This window comes from Podarcis liolepis (assembly GCF_965112155.1).
Source record: "Podarcis liolepis genome assembly, chromosome: 9".
NCBI classification, from domain to species: Eukaryota; Metazoa; Chordata; class Lepidosauria; order Squamata; family Lacertidae; genus Podarcis; species Podarcis liolepis.
This window is the reverse complement of record NC_139564.1, coordinates 74182416-74207387: the sequence shown is the minus strand read 5'-3', so window position 1 is coordinate 74207387 and position 24972 is coordinate 74182416. Positions and strand designations below refer to the sequence as shown.

Sequence of the window (24972 nt, the reverse complement as noted above, 5' to 3'; positions counted from 1 at the left end):
CTTGCAAGCGACTCTTTCCGGAATATCCCCACGAGCAAGGGAAGCGCGCCGCTCTTAACCTTTTTCATAGCTCTCTGGGCGAGATGGAGCGGAAGAGCGGGGCGGGGACAGCTCCTCGCCCGGATGTGACGTCGTCAACCCGCGCCGGCCGCCGCCATGGAGCTGCTGGCGGAGGCCTCCCTGCGGGGCTCGGCGCTGCTCCCGGGGGGCTTCTGGGCGGCGGTGGGCGTGTGGCTGGAGAAGCCCCAGGTGGCCAACAAGCGGCTGTGCGGCGCTCGGCAGGACGGGGCTTGGCGGGCCGCTCGGCCCGGGGCAGGCGGGGAGGGGAGCCCCGGCCGGCGGGCGCTGGAGGCCGCGTGCGAGGCCTTCTGCCGCTGCTGCCGCGAGGACTTCGAAGCCCTGGGCCTCGCCGGCCCCGCCGAGGAGGAGCTGGAGGTGGTGCTCCGGACGCTCGTGCCCAAGGCTTGCCCTCCCGCTCCCGCCAGGGAGATGGTCGTCAAAGGTGACTTCGGGGCGGGAGGAGGAGGGGGGGGGTCGGGGCGGCCGGCTGCGGCTCCCCACAGCGAGCTCGGACCTTGGGCGGACAGGCGGATTGAGGGGCTTTGCTTGTATGCCCCGCCGCGAAATGTAGCGCAGAATGACAACAGAAGGCAATCAGGTTTTCCGCCGTGGAAGGCTAATAATAATAATAATTTGTACCCCGCCCATCTGGGCAGCTTCCAATCGAGTGTTAAAAACAATACAGCATCAGACATTAAAAACTTCCCTAAACAGGGCCGCCTTCAGTTGTCTTTTAAAAGTAAAATAGTTGCTTATTGCCTTGACATCTGCCGAGATGGCCCTCTGCCTGGTTCCCTGTAACCTCACTTCTCGCAGCGAGGGAACTGCCAGAAGGCCCTCGTTGGAGCTGGACCTCAGTGTCCAGGCAGAACGATGGGGGTGGAGACGCTCCTTCAGGTATACAGGAGCCAGTCTGTGCGGGGCAAGCGGAGAACCCTAAGGGCTTGTCCACAGTTCCACTTGGCCTGTGCCTAGAAAGCACAGGTCTGAGCAGTTTCCCGTTTGGCCCACCGCTTCCCCCAGGAAAACTTGCTCTTTGCTGCTGAATTGGGAGCAGTCGTCCATCCGCGGAAAATCCAGTTGACGTTTGCTCTGATTCAGCGGTAAAAAGCGTGTTTCTTGGGGCGGGTGGAAGCAATGTGGCAAGCGGAAGTTTGGGTGAGCCCTAGCTTTGTCCAAAGTGGCCCAAAGCAAAGAGAAAACATTCAGAACATCAAAAATGAAAAGTATTGGATATATATCTATCACACACACACACACACACACACACACACAGAGAGAGAGAGAGAGAGAGAGTCAGTAAATTCAAAAATCAGCTATGTGCTTGATCTTGGTGGGCAGAGACACCTTATTACTACAGTGGTACCTCAGGTTACATACGCTTCAGGTTACTGACTCCGCTAACCCAGAAATAGTACCTCAGGTTAAGAACTTTGCTTCAGGATGAGAACAGAAATTGCATGGCGGTGGCAGCGGGAGGCCCCATTAGCTAAAGTGGTGCTTCAGGTTAAGAATGCACCTCCGGAACGAATTAAGTATGTAACCAGAGTTACCACTGTATAGGCAATGGCTTCCTTGTGTCAGTGTAGCTCCGCTAACTAGCAGCACTGTGTATTTCTATGTTCAACGCAGGTGGGAAATTAAGCATTGGGCCTTGCTAGGAAAGGGCTTGAGCATCAAATGGCAAGAGCCTCCACAGCCATCCACAATAGGGTGTTGGCCTGCTTACAATGTTATTGTAAAGGTTGCAGCAATATGATGCAATATAATGCTGCACTATGATGCAATATAATGCTGGCCTGCTTACAATGTTATTGTAAAGGTTGCAGCAATATGATATATGCTATGTAAGTCTTAAACACTACTCTGTTTCCCAAAGGTAAATAAAACCTACTGTTGTGAAATATTTACAGATATATTTAATGGGACCGTAACTTTTTTGCCATTGGTACAAACCCATGATGGGAAATACAAGATCATGAAGAGCAATATTTATCAAGTTCGACTTCTGCATGCACAAGACAATGAATGGTGGGTGCTGAGAAGATTTTTCACTCTTTGGAATGTATTTGTCATGTGGACTTATTACGGTGTGTGTGGTGGCTAGAGTATAACATTTTTGGAAATTTATGAAACCATTAAATAAAAATCATGCACACCCAACTTACACATTGAAATATAAGCAGTTGACTGCTTCCTGGCACACCTAAACCTATTTCACTACATTGGTAGCATAAAAAGCATTTATAACTGAGGTGGCATACAGGCAACTCCCCATTTATGTGTGGGTTCAACTGCAGGTCTATCCTCTTCTGGGGCTGAAAACAGCGTATGTGTCAGCAGTCACGCATCACTTAAGCGCGCAGAAAATAATTGCCACCTGTATATAATTTTTACTATTTAGCCTATATATGAAATTTAAAAAGCAGTCCTATTTCTGCATGTTTACTCAGACTTACCCTGATATATGGAGTGTTTCCCAGTTGTACACATAGGACTGCCGCCTCAAAAGTATGGAGGCCCAAATTAAGGCAAGCAAAATCATGAATACTCCCAATCCTAGAGAAAGAGGGCTCCAAACTTCTGCACGGTGCTACAATAAATTTTTTTTTATACCAAAATTGTCTCCTGCTGGTATTAAGGGCAGGTATTAAGGTATTAAGGCATCCTGCTGGTATTAAGGGCATGGTATTAAGGGCAGAGCACAGCATATTACTTGTGGAAAATAAACACCCTTAAATGCTAGTATGCAAAACAGTAATATAGTAAGCCCACAACTTGCATAGGAGTTGCATTCCAAGGGTTTGCCTGCAAAGGGAAAACTTTGCAAAGTCCAGAAGACCCCTGGAACCACCCCTGCGTGACTGCATTACTAGGTTCTGAAAAGGTTTGAGGCCTCTGGAAGGCTGTGGGAGCCTCCCATGAGATCCAGTAAGCAAGGTGGTGGGCTTAAAAGCCCTTTTCGGGCAGGAAAATCTGGCACAGGAAAAGCTTTTTAAGTAATCTGTCTTGCTTACCCAGCTCCGGGGAGGTCATGCAAGATCTAATGAGGCCTCTTGAGATCTCGAGATGGCTCTTTCCGACCCGTGATAGAAACTCAGCTAATCACCAAATGGTACCTTAAACCTAAGTTATGGTTGCCATAACAGAACGTATTTTTAAAAAAAAGAAATTTATTGTTATTATGATTATCATTTTCATTTCTATACCACTTTGAGAAAATAATCTCAAAGTGGTTTACCTATTTAATTTATAGAGAAGCCCCATAGCAGAAGTCCTCTAGGAAGCCAGTGTGGTGTAGTGGTTAGTGTCGGACTAGGACCAGGGAGATTGGGGTTCAAATCTCCACTCAGTCATAAAGCTCACAGGGTGACCTTGGGCCAGGCACAGCCTCTTAACCTACCTCACAGGGTTTTCGTAGGGATTAACTGAGGAGCGTGAACTGTGTACTCCTTGGAGGAAAAAGGTGGGAGAGAAATGCAGTAAATAATCTCCCCTTACCTGCTTAAGAAAGCTGGAGGGGCCAACCAGAAGGAGACATCAGTTGTCAGTCTGGCATCCAGAGATCTCCACATGGTCATAATTGGACCCTCAGCAGTTGCAAAATGTGCCTGGCACCTGGGGAATTCCTAACATTGCTTCTGGCACTTTTCCCTACTCCCCATTTATTAATTTTTCTGCCACTCATTCAAAGCTGCAACCGCATAAGTAAATCATGTGTAAGTTGCAGCTCTGCGGTACCATAAATACTAGCATCTGTAATCAGAATCTGTTTCTCCATGATTAATAACTTGTGATCCTGAATCCGAGGCTTCATTTTTATCTCCATGGATGGCAAAAAAAGTTGAGTTTTGCACAAATATGACCAATGTTTCTATCACATCTTGGTTATATCATTTGGTGTGAGAATTCTAAACATGGGTCAGTTTATTTCATGTGGAGGAGTCTGAAGCATGTACATAACAGGAGTCAGAGGCTGCATCACACAGATCTAAGTGTTGTATATCTCTACAGAACACACAGAACTACAGGCGTCCCACACTTACGTGAGGGTTATGTTCTGGGCCCCCACATGAATAAGTGAAAATGGGAAGCACCCTCTAAAAAGCCTCTAAATGCCATTCCCGCCCCCCACTCCCACTCTCTCTCCAATCAACTTTCCTTTCAACTAGAGTTGAAGCTCTGCCGGCTGGAGGACATATGGAAAGTGGCGGCAGCTGCTGCGCTACCACCTGCGGCAGCTGCTAGACCTAAATGAAGCCCCGCTGTGCCTCCAGTGTCTGGAGCTTCCACCATCCCTGAAGTCCTCTTTGGGCTCCCGGGGAGCCACAAGAACGCGCCAGCTCTCTTGCCATTTCCTGGTTTGAATCTATTTCCAGATTCATGCGCAAATCAATTGCACTTAAGTTGGACGCCTGTATCGTTCTATAATGCTATTGATTGCATTACCTAAAACTCTTCTTGCAAAACATTCTTTGAGAGTGTAAACCGTTGTCTTAAAAAGGATTTCACTAATACGAAATTCTTTATCGTCCTAATTTATCAGTTTTATCACTGGGGGGCAAGGTGATATTCCCCCCCCCTATTGTTTTCCTTATAGACCTCTGAATCTCTATTACCCAGACAGCTAACTTGGGAAAAAACATTTCTTCAAAGTTTATTGAATTTTTTTCATTAATGTGGTTCAGTTATGCCAAGCTTCTCTCTTTTAAAAAATATCCAGCCTAAAACTTAAAATTGCATTTAATAGAAATTAGGAACGTTGGACCCAGCCATGATGACATAGACCTTTGTTACGGCCAGATTGGTTTTGCTGCAATGTGTTTTGCATGGGGAAGTCCATGCAAACATAACCTCTGGCCACCTTTTAAATCTCTAAGTGGTTTGGGCCCATGGCACCTAACGGACCATTTCTTTCCGATACGAGTCTGACCCTTCAGGGTCTAAAGGGGAGGCTGTTCTTCACATTCCCAGGAAAGTAAAGGCATGATTGCTTGGGATGCCAGAGATCGTATTCTCTATGGCTATTCCCAAACTGGAATTCCCTTTTCCAGGAAATTTGGTTGACCTCCCTTCTTCCAGACTTGTGGTCAAACATTTTTCCAGCAGGTGTTTTGGCCTTGTCAGACCGAGTAGTTTTTAAGAGACCAGTCCTCTGTAGGTTTTGAGGTTTATCTACTTTTCTTGCCTTTGATCTTCAAAGGTTTTATGATTGTATTGATTTGTTTAATGGATTTTGTGGGTGTTTCTAAAAGCATTGTGTCTGCAGTGCGAGAGCAGGGTATATATATTTGTATATAAACTAAGAAAAATAGGTGGCATAAGTCCAGCTTGGCTTGTCTGTCATTTTTCTACCTTGTCTTCTGATAGGAATGAGCACATACAAAAAAGGTAGGCTAATTAGGTAGTGTGCTAGGCCCTCAAGTCATCTCAAAACCTATTATCCTTTCTCTTATTTCTTTCCTCCTTTCCTGGAAAGAAAGGTTTAGCTGACAGAGTTAAATTCATGCACCCATACCATAAACATGCAAGAGCCATTCCTCAAAGGCAGCTTCCCGTTTTTGATGCCTGATCATTCATAGTCAGACACACACTGAGCCACAGATGATCTCAAGCACTTTATTACTGAGCAGCTCTGATTTCTTTTTTTCTTTTTTTAACGTTGAAGGTCTATTTCAATGTTTTCATCACCTCCAGAAAACTACATTTCAGATGGAATTCTGTGCCCTAAAACAACATGGCTTGGAAGTGAACTGCTGCCAAAACTTGCTAAATGGTCCACAGAGACCACAAAACGTGAATTTAAGAACACACTCTCTCTCATTTCTGTTGCTAGATACAGCAAAATTTATCAAGATCTAAAGGAAAAGTACAAAGACATTGTAAAGGTAAAGAGCAGAACGACCAGATAAGCTTTTTGCTATTCAATTTTTTATTAAAATGTATGTGACAGTGTTTGTATTTCAAATCTGAATGCATGCTAAAGAAACTTCATTGGAATCTTTCAGTCCATATCTAGATATTTGTATGGTGGGGAATGTTAGTATTTGTAATATGGCACAGTGATGAGCAAAAACCTTGCCTTTAGGGATTTTCAAAACAGCTTGCCTCCAAAACATCCCTCCCTCAAAATGCTCCAACCTTGCCAAAGAGGCAAACTGCTCAATTCCCATCTTCTTATTCGTACAACTGGCTCTGTGGACCTACAAAATCTACAAAATGGAATCTACAAAACGGGGCTCTTTCTAGAAAGGCCCACCATTCTGGTGAGTTTTCTGTGGGCTGTGTATGTGTGTATATTCCCTGCCCAGAAACCTATGTCCCCACTGTGGAGGGATCTGTGGATCCTGAATTGGCCTCCACAGTCACTTAGGGACACACCGTTAAGACCATATTCATGGAAGACAATCTTTCTCGGCTACAAGTGATCGCCAGAGAGGGATACTACTATCTACTATGTGTAGATATGTGTGGGTTTTTTGTATGTGTGTGTACAATTCTGAATATTCACAGTTAAATGAATTGTCATTTTTTCTTGTTTACCTGCAGGTATGGCCTGAAGTAACAGATCCAGAAAAATTTGTATATGAAGATGTTGCTATAGCTTCATACCTTCTGGTGCGTGGTGGTACAAAATATCTCTTAAAATGTAGATTTATCTTTTTTAAAAAAAAAGAAACGGATTTCACATAGTGCTTGTAAAAGACAATGGAATTTTAACAAATGGAAATGTGAATTTGACTTTAAAATGCACAGCTGATATAAAAGTCTGAAATAGAGACAGAAATGATGGTCTCATGACTGATAATGAGAGATGATGGCTTTGGGTTTTAAAATATTTGATTTATCATGTGTATGTTATATCTATGAAAAGGAAAAGTACAAAACTTAGTGCACAAAAAGAAGAAAATGCATTGACACACAAGAAGACAAAGCAGTAATGTAGTGGTTTGGAGTTACTCGTGCGTAAACTGTCCCCTTTTGGAGCTTGGCTGCCTGGGTCAAACCGTCCTGACTGCACAGCCCATCTCAGCGTGGCTGCCTCAGTCGCTCGCAGAATCTGTCTGTGGGTGTTTCTTAAACCGTTGCCAGCATAAGAGTTGTTTGACTCCCAATCGTCTCCGCCTTTCATTGCGCGGGAGTCTCCTGCGCAAGGAGGGCATGGGTAGTGGAGGACCAGGGCTCTCCTCACAGACTTCCAAGGAAGAATCCCGGAGCCCTTCCACCTTTTCTCCCATTTGCTCTCCTGGATCCTTAGTGTTACGCTGATTTCCTTCCCCCTCCATCAAGCTGTGTCTCCCCCTAGTGCTTGTACCTTCCCCTGCAGAATCGGAGAGCCTCTCCTTCGCCTGTTGCTCTGATGTCAGTTTCCTGACAAGTAAGAACTAAGCATTTGTCTTGTGTGTCTATGCATTTTCTTCTTTTTTGTGCACTGAGCTGTGTACTTTTCCTTTAAGAGCTATTCTTAGTACAGGCAACTCCCCACTTATGTGGGGGTTAATGAAGTCTCTAATCAGAGACTTACATTTTTTTCTTTTTTTTAATTTCTCTTTATTAATTTTCATACACACATATACACACATATGTACAGAAAATAAATTCTTCACGAAAAAAACAATAAGAAGAACAACATAACTTAATTATAAGAAAACAAAACACAAAAAAACAACAAAGACAAACATGTAAGTTATTGACTTCCCTCCACCTCAGTTTTGGGTTATGTAAGGCTTACATTTCTTAAAGAATGTAGATGGACATTTCTTTATCCTTCTTGTCAAAATAGAATGTAGCCACGTACCCCTGTTGCAAACACCATTAGAAAATCATCTTGATTTCTGTAAACAAGCCTTTTTATAGTTTTCATTAATGCTGGTTTTGCCACCAGTGGTTTTTTAAAAATCGGGTTTTGTCTTTTTCTTAGATCCTTTGGGAAGATGAGAGAGCTGAGAGAGGATTGTCCAAGAAACAGTCTTTTGTGGATCTTGGCTGCGGAAATGGTCTCCTGGTTCACATTTTAAACAACGAGGGGGTAAATAATTTGAAGTTGTCAACTTATTTTATTTCTTTATAAAACATTTATATACTGCTACCTCATTATTGTGAATAACTTCAATATTTTTTATAATACAATAAAAGCACACAAAAAAATTTAAAACTCAAGGCTACAACTAACTATTATAGAAAGATTTTGCTTCAATGTCTGCAACAACCCAGCAGCATAGACAAGTTTTCAGCAGGCATTTAAAGGTTGAAACAGAAGGTGTCTGCTGTTACTCATGCATTCTGCTATATAAGCTGAAATACTACTGGGTTGCTATATCCCTCAGTCCTATGCCTGCCTGCTCAGAGTATATTTTCTCTCACTTCTGCAATCTCAGGACAATGGGCAGTTGCAGCAGAACGGTTTTCCTGGTAAGGTGGGGAAAAGCAGGTTCTCTACAGCTGCTTCTTGCCTGGCCGATGGTTGTGGCTCAGGTGGTATTCTATTTGGGATTTCTGTCTTGGGCCCGGTCTTATTCAACATCTTTATCAACGACTTGGATGATGGACTCAAGGGCATCCTGATCAAATTTGCAGATGACACCAAACTGGGAGGGGTGGCTAACACACCAGAGGACAGGATCACACTTCAAAACGACCTTGACAGATTAGAGAACTGGGCAAAAACAAACAAGATGAATTTTAACAGGGAGAAATGTAAAGTATTGCACTTGGGCAAAAAAAATGAGAGGCACAAATACAAGATGGGTGACACCTGGCTTGAGAGCAGTACATGTGAAAAGGATCTAGGAGTCTTGGTTGACCACAAACTTGACATGAGCCAACAGTGTGACGCGGCAGCTAAAAAAGCCAATGCAATTCTGGGCTGCATCAATAGGAGTATAGCATCTAGATCAAGGGAAGTAATAGTGCCACTGTATTCTGCTCTGGTCAGACCTCACCTGGAGTACTGTGTCCAGTTCTGGGCACCACAGTTCAAGAAGGACACTGACAAACTGGAACGTGTCCAGAGGAGGGCAACCAAAATGGTCAAAGGCCTGGAAACGATGCCTTATGAGGAACGGCTAAGGGAGCTGGGCATGTTTAGCCTGGAGAAGAGGAGGTTAAGGGGTGATATGATAGCCATGTTCAAATATATAAAAGGATGTCACATAGAGGAGGGAGAAAGGTTGTTTTCTGCTGCTCCAGAGAAGCGGACACGGAGCAATGGATCCAAACTACAAGAAAGAAGATTCCACCTAAACATTAGGAAGAACTTCCTGACAGTAAGAGCTGTTTGTCAGTGGAATTTGCTGCCAAGGAGTGTGGTGGAGTCTCCTGCTTTGGAGGTCTTTAAGCAGAGGCTTGACAACCATATGTCAGGAGTGCTCTGATGGTGTTTCCTGCTTGGCAGGGGGTTGGACTCGATGGCCCTTGTGGTCTCTTCCAACTCTATGATTCTATGATTGAAGGCTCGCAGCCTCTAAATGGGCCTTTGGCTGCTGGCTAAGGCCATAGGGGACGTGGATCTGTTTATTTTTAAATGTATGTGTCTATTTTTGTGTTATGATTTATTTTAAGCTTTTGGAAACCTTTTGGCAGAAAACCAGCTCCCAGATACGTATAATCACTGCTTCAGCCTCTAACAGTGCATAGTATTCTCGAAGGGACTTTAATAGGGGCATTCCTGTTAACAGGAGACAATGACCTGCAACATTTTGTTGTAGGACTCACATAAATACCGTATAAAAACTTGTCTTAGCGCTGATGAAATAGAATCAGGCAATACATTGGGATGAGGGGTAAGGTAAAAATATGGTTTTACACTCAGGCATCAGTCCTGTGAGAGTCCCCTACTTTCCTTACAATTTGTGCTCCATGTGCTGTCCTGGACTCCTTTAGGAGGAAGAATGGGATATAAATTGAACAAACACTAGTAGAATTTATTCTGATTTCAGGATGTATGGTGGCATTCTGTTCACTGTTTGTATCATTTTTGGAAGGAGTATCTAAAAAGTAAGGTACAGTTTAACTGATAATTCTTACATGGAATCTTTCAGCATCCAGGCAAAGGGATTGATGTCAGAAGAAGAAAAATATGGGACATGTACGGCCCACAGACACACTTGGAGGTATGGTTGAAACATGGGCTTTCTGGATGGAATCTTTATAAACTGCATCTAACTCAGAACTGCCTTTTGCAAACAAGCTCACTTACAGTACAGTCCTGTGCATGATTACTAGGAAGTAAGTTTCATTGAGTTCAGTGAGGTTTATTCCAGGAAAATGGATGTAGGATTGCAGCAGAAGGGCAAAAGACCCACAACTTTATGTAAAGCATATCAAAATGTAGCCTAGCCCATTTTGTAAGTCTGTATTTGTGCACATGATTGTGCAGAGAAAACATTATATCAGCTTCTCCACCCCCCCCCCCCGAATTGATTTTGTTATTAACACTGGATACTTATATTTCGATCTCTCAAACGGAATAAGAGTAGTTAACAGGAGGCAAAGAAGTCTTAGGCTGATCATTTGTAGGGTTTCCACAGAGACCTGATGTTCATATACGTCATAAGGACTCTTTATATTACCTGTATCATTTGTAACTGAGCTTTTGTTGTTGCAGTGTTTTATGTTGTAAGCTCTCCTAGTTTCTTTTTAATGAAGAGTGAGGTAGAAAATTTGTACAATGAAGAAGTAAAAACAAATTAATCCTGCATTCACTTTAATTTGGATTGTTGATTCTTTCTCTCACTGTCTCAACCTTCCCCATCAATGTGAGAGAGAACACCACACAGTAATTGACCTATACATTATGAGAGAATACGTAACATATTAAAATGGTTTAGGGGAAAGGTTGCATTTTATTTCATTTTTAATAGCCTTCGGAATTCGCTATGACCCATTGCATAAAAGCATCTTGCTCATAGTATAAGCTGCAATGGATACAGAGAAAGGGGGTGTATTAAACAATCTTTTTGCCTCAGGTGTGAGGTGGCACTGAAGTGAAGACCCTTTGCCGAAGTGATCAGGAAGAAATCCAGATTTTCTATTTAGTAGGAATGGATGATATGAAAAACCCTATGGGCTACAACCTAGAGTTCTCAAAAGAGATTTTGAGTCTTAAAGGTTTACTACCAAAACTTCTGTTAGAATTTCTCGGAAGGTAAAATAACCTTCAGTTTTCAACTTCCCTCTTGTTTTAAAAGAATAAGCTTAAATACATTTGAATTGTTTTTTTAAATGTGAAAATAATAGTAGTATAAATGTAGGCGTTGAAACATATAAGAAGCGTAAGACTGCAGGGAGATCTCCTGGGTCAGAACAGAGGCTCCTACCCAGTCCAGTATTGTGTTCTCACCATGGCCTCTGAGAAGCCCATGGGAAGCCCAGAGAGATGAGTAAATCCAATGATGAACCATTCTCACAACATCACTAACTCAAGCTATTTTGGAAATGTAATCAAACTGTAAATCTGATGTGAACGATAATGGATTTCAGTAGTAAAACACTTCTACCAGTTTTGTTTACTTTGTGTGACATGCTGTGTAAAAGACATTGTTTTGCTTCCTTTTAGGAAAATACAGTTAGTCCAGACAATCTGTATCCAGATGTTGACTGGCTGATTGGAAATCATTCTGATGAGCTGACACCATGGATACCTGTAATTGCAGCCAGGTACCAAACCTCAGTGCTTTTAAAAACAAAGTGGACACTCTTATCTTAGGATGAAGAACCAGTATGGAATGATATATTTACTAATCGCCTTTCTGCCATGGTACATGGAACAAATAAAAACAGAATAAGGATAGTATAAAAATCAGCTATGTCAAAAACAGCAACACACACCACAAAATATGGTTTTTGGGGAGAGGATCTGAGCTGAAGTAATGAAGCCAGTGAAAAAGCTGCAGTAAACGCAAAACTTGCAGAAATGAACTCCTCTGAAGCCTAGGAAAGTTGGGTTTCTTTAGAACAGGCTTCCTCAAGCTCGGCCCTCCAGATGTTTTGAGACTACAATTCCCATCATCCCTGACCACTGGTCCTGCTAGCTAGGGATCATGGGAGTTGTAGGCCTAGGCGGGCCTAGGTTGAGGAAGCCTGATTTAGAACATAATCCAGAGAAAAGAGCAACAGAGGTTTGAGTTTGCTTCAAGGGCCTTGAATGCCTGAAAGGTTCCTCCACATTTGCTGTACACCAAATGCCACAAGAATGTGGCTATTGGTGGGAGGGGGACAGACTTGGAAGGGCAGAGAAGCAAACTGAAGCAGTTGCTAAGGGATTGATGTGGAACTGCCAGTGGGTGGGTTGTTTGTGGTAATAATCTCTCTATGTTCTATTAATGTTTAATTGTTTTAAATGATGTTTTTAGCTACAGTGGTACCCCGCAAGACGAACGCCTCGCGAGACGAAAAACTCGCAAAACGAAAGGTTTTTTCGTTTTTGAGTTGCCTCGCAAGACGAATTTCCCTATGGGCTTGCTTCGCAAAACGAAGCTTGCCCCGGGGACAGCGGGTCTTCTCTTTTGAAGCAAGGGGCTGCGGGGAGATCGCTTCTCCCCACCGCCCCTTGCTTCAAAAGAGGTCCGGGGGCAGCGGGAAGCGACGCGCTTCTTCCCCGCTGCCCCCGGACCTCTTTTGAAGCAAGGGGCTGCGGGGAGATCGCTTCTCCCGGTGCTCCGAAGCCGGGCGGGGGGCAGGGGACACCTCCCGCCGCCGCGGGGACCTTTTGAAGGCAGGCGGGGGGGAGCAAAGACTTTCGCCCCCCCCGCCCGCCTTCAGAAGAGGTCCAGGACCTCTTCTGAAGGCTGGCGGGGGGCAAAAGTCTTTGTCCCCCCTGCCTGCCTTCCCAGGGGCTTTTAAATCACCCCGGACAGCGGAGAAGTCCTCCGCTGTCCGGGGCGATTTTAAAATGCCGCCCGCCAGCATTTTAAGATCGCCCGGACAGCGGAGAAGTCCTCCGCTGTCCCGGGGTTTTTTAAAATGCTGGGGGTGGGAAGAAAAGCCCTTGTCCCCCCCCCCCCCAGCCTTCAGAAGAGGTCCGGGGACAGACTGTCCCTGGACCTGGTCTGAAGGCGGTTTCCCTAGGAACGCATTAATTGATTTTCAATGCATTCCTATGGGAAACCGTGCATCGCAAGACGAAAAAACCGCAAGACGAAGAGACTTGCGGAACGAATTAATTTCGTCTTGCGAGGCACCACTGTATTTCTGTTTTATCTGTAAGCTGCCTTGAGTCCCTGCCAGAGAAAAAGACAGGATATAAAATTTTAAAAATATTATTATTTAAATTCTTACTTCCTTTTCACCATAAGTTCCCAGGGCAGGTTAAACCAGTGTAAAATGCAATATTTAGATGAACTAAAAGCATTTGAAAATGGAAGAATAATAGGTAGAGGTCGGTGGTGATGGGGAGCAGAATTTTTGGTGACGAATAGTAGTGTGAACAGCCACCAGGGGGCAGCAGTCCATTTAGATGAGGTATATCAACTCAATTCAGTTTTATTTCTGTATTGGCTGTGGGCCATGAAAGAATACAACATTCTACTTAAAAGAATATCTATATCTTACTGATTATAGAAAATGAGTCAAGAAAAAAATATTTAAACGATCCCATTAGCAGTCTAAACTGCAAGGGAAATTGGAGCTTGAGATGGAATAGAATAAAAAGCTTTTGGGAATCTGGTGTCCTTTTAGCTGGAAACCAGATTCCAGGAAGTCAAGGCAGCCTTGGCTCTTCTATAGTCCAGCTTGCCAGGAAAATGCTCTGACCCAGGCTTCCTCAACCTCGGCCCTCCAGATGTTTTTGGCCTACAACTCCCATGATCCCTAGCTAGCAGGGAACCAGGCAGAGGGCCTTCTCGGTAGTGGCGCCCGCCCTGTGGAACGCCCTCCCATCAGATGTCAAAGCGATGAACAACTACCTGACATTCAGAAGACATCTGAAGGCAGCCCTGTTCAGGGAAGTTTTTAATATGTGACATTTTAGTGTATGTTTCATCTTTGTTGGAAGCCGCCCAGAGTGGCTGGGGAAACCCAGCCAGATGGGCAGGATACAAATAATATATTATTATTATTATTATTATTATTATTATTATTATTATTATTATTATTATTATTATAGCAGGACTAGTGTTCAGGGATGATGGGAATTGTAGTCTCAAAACATCTGGAGGGCCGAGGTTGAGGAAGCCTGCTCTGACCTTAGACTGCATGGCAGAGTGAAAGGGGAAATGGGACATCAGTCTGATCTTCATAAACCCTAAACTGTGACACTTCTGTCAAATCCAGGAGGTGCAACAGCTTGTAGATTTTGCATAAGTATTTGCAGATGTAATTTCAATAGATTTAGCACATTTCCCTTATTGCAGGTCTTCCTATTCTTGCCGCTATTTTCTGTTGCCTTGCTGCTTCTTTGATTTCTATGGAAAGTACAACCGAAGGCAAAGTAAGAAGACCCAGTATAGAGAGTATCTTGATTTTGTTATGGAAGTGGGATTTGTATGTGGCTTTCGTGTGGAAGAAGATTGCCTTAGAATTCCTTCAACGAAAAGGGTAACTTCCACATTCATTGTTCTTAATCCATATTAATTGCTTCATATAGCCTTGGGTTTTAAAAGAATATCTTGCTGTAGCCTGGCTGAATCAGTGGTCTTGAAAGTAGTGATGGAAAGCTGTTGCTCCCCCCACCCCCCGTGTTTGCACTTCTCCCAGTCAATGTCTAATAATCCTGATGGACTGAATTTCCCTTGAATGTAAGGCAGGAAAGTGTTTGGTTAAGGAAGGCTGCATGGTCAGAGAGCTAAAAACTGGCAGCATCTTAATAAACCTAGATTGTAGAGCTGTAGCAGTCCTATCAATGCAATACATTTTAGCAACTATCTCATACAGAACAGTTGAGAGCACAGAATCTCACCGGTTTCAAGATGGACTTGAGTTAAATACAGGGCACTGAAATTATCCAGACTAATTGGACATTTAAAATATGTTATTAAGTTGTGTGTTTTAATCACTTGTTGTTTGCTGCCCTGCACTCCTTTGAGAGGTAGGGCAGGATATAAATGCGGTAATTATTAATAAGAATCAATCATGTGGACCCTGCATAACGCTTGCATGTGTGAGGAGCACCAGTCCCACCATAAACACCTGTCTGTAGACAAGTTTTCTTAGTGAGATAGCTGTTGCTTATCTATAAACGTTTTATACTGCGTCCACATGAAGTTGGCATCAAAATGCCAGCCCATAGCACAGTATGTTGTTTTGAACCTTGTAAGCTCAAATCAACTATTGCAAAGCAGACATCACAGATGGGGCTTTCATGTCATCTAATTCCCCACTGAACAATGCATCACACTGTAGGCACATCAGAAATGCAACTTAAAACAATCAAGTTATTACATGGTAGACTTTTAAGGTTAGGAGGGAGGCTGTTCTCTCTTGGTGGTCCTTTTCTCCTCTGGGTCTTCCACAACCAAAGACCGAATATTAAGGCAGGTTGGGCTAGTATCCCGAGGAGTGTTTACTGGTGAAGTTCTGATTGCATAGTTCCTTATTCTGGGATTGTGGGAGTGGGGGTGAAGCAACTTCTAGCCCAGTTTGGCTGGTGACTCTGCTGAGTTTTCCCCGTCCTCGAAGCTATAGTCACTTTAAACAAGAGGATCATGCTCTCTGCTTTGCAGTCATATCTGATGTGCTGAACATTGTCTGATCCAGATTTAATGTGGGAGGATAATACATTGGTTGTTGTTTGGAGGAGAGTGTTGCCTTATGGCCCTATAATACAATAAAATTGAGGCAAGCTGCTTGCGTGGGAGGGTCCCTTTGTTCAGGACATATAATTTTGTGTTTTGTGTCTAAATAGCATTAATTCTGCTGCTCTTAGGTATGCCTCATTGGGACGTCTAGAACATATCTAGCAACGCAAGGTGCTGTACTTGATGAGCAGCGAGCACAGTATATCAGTCGGCGCCAGTCAAACTTCATGGTAGCACCAGATCATCAAACAGATGGATTTCATCAACATGACAGCCTCCCAGCTGCAAGCGATGTCACCATCTGCCCAGCAGCAGATACAAAAGTATCCCAAAAGACAGATGTGGGGAAAGTCCTAATATCTGGATTTCTGCCCAGGGGAAAAGAACAAGTGAGAAACTGTACTACTCTCCCCCAGGATTTGGTAGACAAAGTGGTTTTGAAGGTAGCAAAATTACTGTTAAAGGAAACCAAAGGGCGTCCGCGTGAAATGTCCAACGCGTGGAATCGAGGAGGTGAGATTTTTGCTTCATATATTATTTTAAAATGGAAGTTTCCTATAAATTGAAATTGTCTATTATATTTGAATTCACAAACCTCATCTGAAGGATGTTAAAAGGCATTCTGGGTAATCACGCTGAATTCATCATCATACAGAACTGTAAATTGCAGGCACCCATTGTTTTCCAGCAACTCTTAAATATTATGGAGTTTCTGGAATGGAAAAAGTTGACATCCAGCAAGTCATAAAAATATATTGTGTTATAATGGCACAGTAAAGGCTTGACACAGACAGCATGCCTGGAAAGAAATTATTCTTTAGATACAGCCCTTTATTAGCAAGAGATTTCTTGGCTTCTCTTGGGCCATAGCCCTCCTTGGGTGCACCCAAATAATGGTAGAATTGCTAATGTTTTGGGGAGAGGGTATTTCTTGGAGATAGGGGAGAAACCAAGAGGGGATTTTTGTAGATGATAAGGTAAAGGGACCCCTGACCATTAGGTCCAGTCGTGGCCGACTCTGGGGTTGTGGCACTCATCTCGCTTTATTGGCCGAGGCAACCGGCGTTTGTCATCAGGCAGCTTCTGGGTCATGTGGCCAGCATGACTAAGCCGCTTCTGGCACAACGGAACACTAAAACCAGAGCAGCGCACGGAAACGCCGTTTACCTTCCCGCCAGAGTGGTACCTATTTATCTACTTGCACTTTGACGTGCTTTTGAACTGCTAGGTTGGCAGGAGCAGGGACCAAGCAACGGGAGCTCACCCCGTCGCGGGTATTCGAACCACCGACCTTCTGATCGGCAAGCCCTAGGCTCTGTGGTTTAACCCACAGCGCCACCCGCATCCCTGTGTTGTAGATGATAAATGTGTATAATTCTAGTAGAGGAGATGGGGTCATGCTTCATTTCCAGAAAGAGGGGCTGGGGGCCGTGCCTGAGTAATATGTCTGGTGGTGAGCCTGGATTCTTGATTTTAAATGTATGTGGGTGGATAAGTTGTAATTCTTAGCAGTGTGTGAAATGCATTAGTCACATGCTCATAAGCAGCAGTTCTTCCTCTTATATTCTAGGACTTAGCCCAAGTATCATAAACAGATTTTAGGATTCATCCCTGGGAAGCTCAGCAATAAATAGTACTCCGTCCAAGGCTTTGTTTTGTCTGTTTTCAACTTCTTGTTTTTGTACTGAATAAATGTGAGCATACAGCAGAGAGAAAGTTTTTGGAGACCTCGCCTCAGTTGGTTGAGATGTAACCAAAAAAGAATGGTTTGATGCTGTGTGGACAAGCCTTGTGCTCCTGTGCTCTGACTTCCCCTCTTACACCTGACCTAATTTTTTGTTAGTCCAGTTCAGATTCAATGGTCTGTTCACACTATAGATTTCCCACTTAGGATGCAACTTTAACTATAGTTACCTAGTGGTTCCAAGATAAAGAAGCCTTTAGTCCTGGCATGTACCATTCCTTGGTTGGCAGGCTGGATCCTCCAGCAAGAACATCACCATGGAGGGGTATCCATCAGCTTCAGGAGCAGCCCTGCTTGGTTAGGAGCAGCAGGGCTCCAGCATCATTCATATCACATCGTTTGAATTATACTGAGCTTTTGCTTTTCTGAGAGAAAGACACGTTTATAGGGACTCAGACGATCATTTTATTGCACCGCAGCCCTGAAGTTCTTGGCTCCCCACACTCAGTCTTGCCCTTTCTCCCTCAGAGCAGGAAAGCAACTGGTGCTGAACTAAAATGTTACTATTCTTTTCTCTCGGCTTCCAGCAGAAGAGAGGTAAAAGGACTGCTTGGTTGCAGAAACCACAGTCTGTCACTTGGCCAGATCCCCTGCTGTTCTTCACACAAGCGGCCATGAGTTTGTCTTAGAGGCACCATTGCTCTCCTCAACAACTAGAGAACACAGATGCCAAGAAAGCAGTGAGAAGTGTTACGAGTGATATCCCCAAGAAGTTTGATGTGTATTCTCCTGCTTTCTTTGCTTTATAAACACCAACATGGTTACCAGCTGTGAGATCACCACTTTCCCTGCAGTGAAGGTACCTTGGGAAAGGATGGTAGGTCTCAGTTTCTCCTCTCTTTAGCAACATCTCTTCCTTCAGTCCTCAGCTTCAAAAGGGGAAGTGTAGCAAGAGCCAGACAGGCGGATCAAGTATCAACAAAAAAGGAGGAAGATGGCACATCTAGGTCTCCCTTCCTCTCCTGAGTAAGCAGCTCCCCCTTCGCATTCTGAACACTGGGTTGTAATTCAGTATGAGTAAACAACAGAGTTGAGGGTGCATTCTTTTTAAAATCAATAGAGAAATTAATCCAATAGTCCCCATTTATTTCAGTTGAAAACAAATGTTACCATGTTCCAAATGGAAATGTGTTTCTCATTTGCCCTTATGTCTGTTTCCCATCTGCTCAGCTTCGCCCCTTGGCCAGAGAATCCTCTTGCTTGTTCCCTTGTCTCCTATAGAAGACCGTAACCTCCCAAGTACACCAATACTTGTAGATTCTCCCTTTTCAGATTTATTGTGTAAATTGTTAAGAGATGTTGTAAATTTACCACGACATCCTTTATTACGTTCATGACAGCTAGGAGACATGAGTTTCTCATTAAGTTTCTGTCTGTTCTACCCAAAAGCCTTTTTATGTTGACTATTGCTGCTTTGCCACATTTGTAGAATCAGAGAACTGTAGAGTTGAAAGGGACGTCGAGGGCCATCTAGTCCAGCCCCTGCCATGCAGGAATCTCAACTAAAGAATCCATGACAGATGACCATCCAACCTCTGCTTAAAAACCTCCAACGAAGGAGAGTCCACAGTTTCCCAAGGGAGGCCAATTTCCCGAGCTGAGCAGCTCTTACTGTCAGAAAGCTCTTCTGAATGTTATTCAGAACCATTTTCTTGTAACCTGAATCCATTGGTTGGGTCCTAGGCTTCAAAGCAGGAGAAAATAAGCTGGTTCCATCTTCCACGTGACAGCCCTTGAGATATTTGAAGTAGGCTGTCATAACTCCTCTCAGTCTCCTTTTTTCCAGGCTAAACATACCCAACTCCCTCAACCATTCTTCATCAGTCTTGCTTTCCAGTCCTCTTGGTTCCCCTCCTATGCACAGGTTCCAGCTTGCCAATATTCTTCTTAAATTGTAGCGCCCAGAACTGGACACAGTACTTCAGTTGTGGTCTGGCCAAGGCAGAAGAAAGTAGTACCATTGCTTCCCTTGATCGGGACTCTATTCTTCTGTTGATGTAGTCTAGAATAACATTAGCCAGTGGTTTTATTTCCAATATTTTCCTCTCTCTCCCTGGGCCATGATCTTCAACAAGATGGATGAAAAAACCACCTGTGCCCCAAGGCCCTTCAGCTTCCTGCCCAGAGTTTCATAGTCCCTTGCCATGTGTCAAAGGCTCTGTCTGGCACTTGTCTGGCACTTGTACCCACGTGAATCAGAAGGAAGGCGTTGCAGTCAGAAGGCTTTATAAAACTTGGCAACTTTTCTGTCACATTGTGAATCTTTGCACCTGGAAGACAGCACACCTCCCAGGACATCCTCCTCACACTGCTGCCTCTGTCCCTCTCAGTAGTGAGTCACTTATCAAAACCCCACGTCTCTTCCTCCTCTGGGGTGTGGCAAGAATTGTTCTGTGCACTGTACCTTCCACAGCCTGTACCTTCGGTGGTCTGCAACTGCTGTTCTTGCTCCTCTGGCCCAGAATCAGTGACCAAGGTAAGGGCATGGAATCAATTTTGCAGCTCCAGTGACGCAGCATGGCTCCTGATAGTTCTGCTTCTGTGTGTCAGGCTCCTCCAGAGGGTTGACTCCCCCATTGAGTGATCTTCTTCCTCCCCTAGGGGCACCCCGCCTACGTCTCTCTTCCACTCTGGTCTAGTGAGAAATTCCTCATGTGGATAGTTGGGCCTCAAGTTGCTGTACCTTCTCTTCCAGCAAGGCAGCCAACTTGCACTTCCTGCAGGTGTACCTTTGCACATTCCTAGGCAGGAAGACAAACATGGCACAGGTGTTGCCCATCACTTCAGCAGCTCCTTCGCCATCCATGTCTCTTGGTCCTACATACACCATGAGACAGCACTCCAGGCTCTGCTTCCAGAGACTGCAATAAGCTAAACAGAATAGCTGCTGGCTGCTAATGCCTCTGCCAGCTCACCTGCATTCAGTTGATGGTCATAGGTTTCCTATAATACCAAATTGGTCACATGTTAAGTTTAATGGTAGATTAATAGCAAACCAATTTGTTAGTTTTACCTCTTTGTTCTTGACGTGTTTCTCATAATACTTGCATACATAATACTTGCATACATAATACTACATACCCTGTAGAACAAATTTCAAGGAAGTCCTCCATTGCCTTGTAAGCCAAAGGTCACAGGGCAGAGCAAGATTCCCTCAGCACTATTACCATCTGGCAGCACCCATCCAGAAATGACCAGAACCACTGTAAGCCCTCTAAGCCCAACGATGATAGACAATCCAGAAGGAGACCATGACTGATGGTCTTGAAAGTCTCCAAAGTGTCTAGAAGAACTAACTCTTCTTTTCTTTGCCCTCTCCTTGCATCCATTCTATGACATAAGTCATCCACCGCAGCAGTCAAGGCCATTTCTCTTTCAGACGTAGGCCTCAAGCTGATCAAAATAATCAGCAGCATGAAATGTTTATGGTGTTACAAAGTCAAAACCTACACCAATACCTTGCTGAAGAATGGCAAGTTAGTGACCAAGGCCACAAGATCTGAATTTAGCCTTTTTTTAGGAGTGGCTTCACAAGCACCATCTTAAAGCCCCAAAACCAAAGTCCAGACTTCCACTCTTGATTTTGCTGATTCAACCAGACAAGGTGGGCAGGGAGCCAGCAAACAGGTGGCAGGGCTTCAAGAAAACTGCTAGATATAATGTTGGTCCTGTCTACCTGTGACTCTTATCATAACCATAGTGTCCAGGTCATCATGGCTGTGAGTGAATTTATCTGGGAAATGCTTAGCAAAATGGTCACAGCAACTCTTTGAAGGCTTTAGGTGGTACTCAGAAGACCCTTTACCACTTGCAAAAGCTGTGCTGGATAACACTTCCAGGTGACAAAATAGTAAAACCTCTTCACCGCCATCACTGTATTGACATTATATAACTGGGCAACATGTTGAAACCGTTCTCGCTGTGCACATCAACTTTACCAATGCAACACACATTCCATCCTGAAGTGAAGCATTTTCATTGAAACCTTAGACAGGATACATTCACAGGGATAGATTTGATGCTTCACCACCAGCTATATCTCTTTTCTCCATATACCACTTTCTGTAGTCAGCATGCAAGATGAGGCCACAGACAGTGTTATTATACTGCACAGGGAGTTTTGAATACCCTTTTTTGGGTCAAAGCTCAGCATCCTGTCATCACTTGCACAATAAGCACAGTGGTCCACAGACAGTTGTATAGAAAGAAGTGGGTTGTTTAATGTTGATATACATCGTAGCAGCTTAGGCACGTGAATTTGGAAGTTCTGTAACCATCAAAATTATAATATGCACGTATGAAAGTTACAGAAAGTAGATTCCTTCAAATGGCAGTAATAGCTACATTGCTCTGTATTGGTCAGAGCTCTTGTCTTATACAGGATGATAACTTAGTTAATGGATGCACAACCTCCAATTCTGAGTGCACAAACCTTGTGTCTGAGGAACAACTGACCTCTTAAAAGAGCAACTTACTGCCTAAAAGTAGTAGCTAAATATGCTGGTGCACACATGGCCAGTGAGAGCATCTTCCTTTAGTGCCTCTTACAGCAAAATGAAGCATGCCGACTGGAAGCACAGGGTGTAATTTGTTCTATCTGCCTACATAGACAAGGGTATTTTCCATAGCACTCTTAAGCGTAGTGGCCTTCTGTTCTCAGAAGCTCAGAACTGAAAATATTGCTGAGGGTTAGCAATTACTTTACATAAATATATTGCTTTCTGCAGAGAGTCTCCCCCTGAGTGAAATTGCAGAACATTTGGACAAGGACACTTTAAAAAGGCTGAAGAATGAGTATGGAGGCCTCCAGACCTTACTTAGAAACAATCATCAAGTGTTTGAAGGTAAGGACAAGGTTTGTTCAGTGACTGGTAGTCTCTTATATGTTGGTTTAAGTATGTGGAAGATGAATGATCTTAGTCTAAGGACTGCTTTGCCTCTGTCACAAGCATGTTGGGTATTGGATTCAAACAAGAGCAGAGGCGTAGCTGGGGGGGCGGGGGGCACTGGGTACCACACCATGGGGGGGCACTTACTGCCCCCGAGCCATGCGTCTCTTCTGGGAGTGACGCGGTGGCTCGGGTGCCTGTAGGCTCCACGCTGCTCAAAAAAGCAATGCGGGCCTGCAGGGCGCCAGAGTGGAACGGGGCTCGGGCACTGGGATTCTGGCATGCCTCACCCTGCGGGCACCTCAGCCCGGATGCCCAAGTGGCTAGATATGCCACTGAACAGGAGTGTAGGCTTCCTAGGAGTCCTGAAGCTTCAAACTTGGTCTTGGTTCCACATCATATCTGCTCCTCTCTAGCCATGGCTTATTAATAATTTTATTATTTATACCCTGCCCATCTGGCTGGGTTTCCCCTGCCACTCTGGGCGGCTCTCAACAGAATATTAAAAACATGATAAAACATCAAACATTAAAAACGTCCCTAAACAGGGCTGCCTTCAGATGCCTTCTAAAAGTCAGGTGTTTATTTCCTTGACATCTGATGTGAGGGTGTTCCACAGGGCAGGTGCCACCACCGAGAAGGCCCTCTGCCAGGTTCCTGTAACTTCCCTTTTCGCAGTGAGGGAACTGCCAGAAGGCCCTCAGAGCTGGACCTCAGTGTCCGGGCAGAACGATGGGGGTGGAGACGCTCCTTCAGGTATACTGGGCGGAGGCCGTTTTGGGCTTTAAAGGTCAGCACCAACACTTTGTTGTTGATAATTATACCTTCACAAGCTCATGGGAGAGGATTGTGGATCATGGCAGGAATGAAGTAAATCTACCTTGGAAACTTAGCTCAACAGATCCAGGCAGGCTGCAGTAATTTAGTCAAGATACAACTTGAGAAGATAACTCTTTATGGTACAGGATGGGTGTTCTTTGTGGAGATAATATGCTTTTTCAGTGCTGATGCCTAGCAGAAAATATTTTTCTAATTTGATGCATCAGTATGTAGGTAATATCAAATTTGCCTTTTTTAATTGTAGTACTGTACTTCATTAAGTATTGGTTTACTTCCCCTCCAAGGCATCTCACAAATTAGCTAGAAAATATATAGTAAAAATATTTTAGGATGCATTGTATTTTCTTTTTCTCTCTTTTTTATTTTAAAAAAACAATGTTTAGAAAAGTAAAGCCTTTTTAGTTGTAATTAACATTTCCTGATAATGCAGGAGAGTATTCTATTTACAATAATTCCTCGATAGATTACAGGGGCCTGTCTGTCACTCATCCTGAGAGATAGCAACTCCCAGTTTAGTTCTATTTTCTGATTGGAAAGGCAGAGTGTTCCAGGATTTCCCCCTGCCTCCTTCCTCATAATGTGGAATAACAGAATTACCAGCTCACTGGAACATTCTCTTTATATAGCTTATACTTTCTTATGTGTGGGCTGAAACTGGGTAATGGTGAATTAAGAGCACTGCAAGCACTACAGGGACACAAGGATAGCCTCTCCAGGATTTCAAACAGGCATATTTTCCAGCCCTACCTGGAGATAAAAGGGATTGTACTTGTGATCTTTTGGCATGCAAAACATTCTGTACCACCGAGCAGTTTATGTTAAGTATGATCAAGCACAAGGGAAGTTTTCCCCAGCTCCTTTAAAAAAAAAAAAAAAGCTGAGCATTTGAATTCAGCTTGAGATGTATTACAGAAATTGAGTTCATGTTGAAGGCACAAATTCTTTGAATTTTTTTTAAAAAAAATATTTCCCCCGATCTTTTATTAGCAGAATGTTGGTACCTGTAACCCATTTGAGTTCTTCTATATTACCATTCATATGCTTGCAGATGTAATGTAGTTTTTTCCATCCAAATATATATTTAGATTTTACACGCCAGCCTCATTCACATGTATTGCCAAGCCAAATGATGCCCGTTTTGCTTCTCCCCCAGCTAAGCTAAGGGTTGTGGCACCTCGGAGACTAGCAAATCTCACATGCATATTTGTCGTGTTTAAATTTACTCACCCAAATTTCTTGCTCTTATTCTGGCACTAATTCTTGTAACCCTTTGTTAATATTCTGGTCTGTGTGTTTCCCTCTCCTTTCCTTTCCCACCCTTTAATTTCAGTTCTAAATGGGAAAGTTCATATTCGTGATTGGCGAGAATGGAAACCACCAAGGAAAAACAAGCCTGGCAAGCAGCTTAAGCAAAGACTTCCTTCTAAAGCAATCAAAACGCGCCTGTGTTGGTTTCACATCCATCATCCTCAGGGCTGTCCGTTGTCTTCTGAACTCTGTTGTTATGCTCACGGTAGTGAGGAGTTGAAGCCATCTCTGAAAACAGTGACAAACGATAAAGGATTTGGGAGTTAAACTTATGGTACTTGGATGGATTTCTGATGGAATTTCATGTACATGGTGACATTTATGTTTTGTTCCACTTTATGCCTGCTCTTCTCTGAGAATCCCCTCTGTGGTAAGAGAATAAAGGTTTTTAAATCTC

The 24972-nt window shown here is 43.7% G+C and overlaps 1 protein-coding gene across 3 annotated transcripts; it reads left to right on the top strand.

Annotated features, from left to right (window-relative positions):
* The first annotated feature begins 18 nt into the window (after nt 1–18).
* On the top strand, nt 19–24972 carry TRMT44 (tRNA methyltransferase 44 homolog). 3 transcript variants are annotated; one of them, XM_083460723.1, is made up of 11 exons: nt 107–502; nt 1974–2091; nt 5729–5948; nt 6610–6678; nt 7982–8089; nt 10101–10172; nt 11618–11718; nt 14412–14595; nt 15923–16307; nt 22266–22382; nt 24598–24972. In XM_083460723.1, the coding sequence occupies exons 1-11, from the start codon at nt 157–159 to the stop codon at nt 24840–24842; spliced, it is 1965 nt and encodes a 654-aa protein (XP_083316849.1). In that variant the 5' UTR covers nt 107–156; the 3' UTR covers nt 24843–24972. The 3 variants fall into 3 exon arrangements, with proteins under 3 accessions (XP_083316850.1, XP_083316851.1, XP_083316849.1); XM_083460724.1 differs by lacking the exon at nt 1974–2091 and having other exon boundaries at nt 19–502; XM_083460725.1 differs by lacking the exons at nt 22266–22382; nt 24598–24972 and adding an exon at nt 16569–17510 and having other exon boundaries at nt 81–502; nt 15923–16344.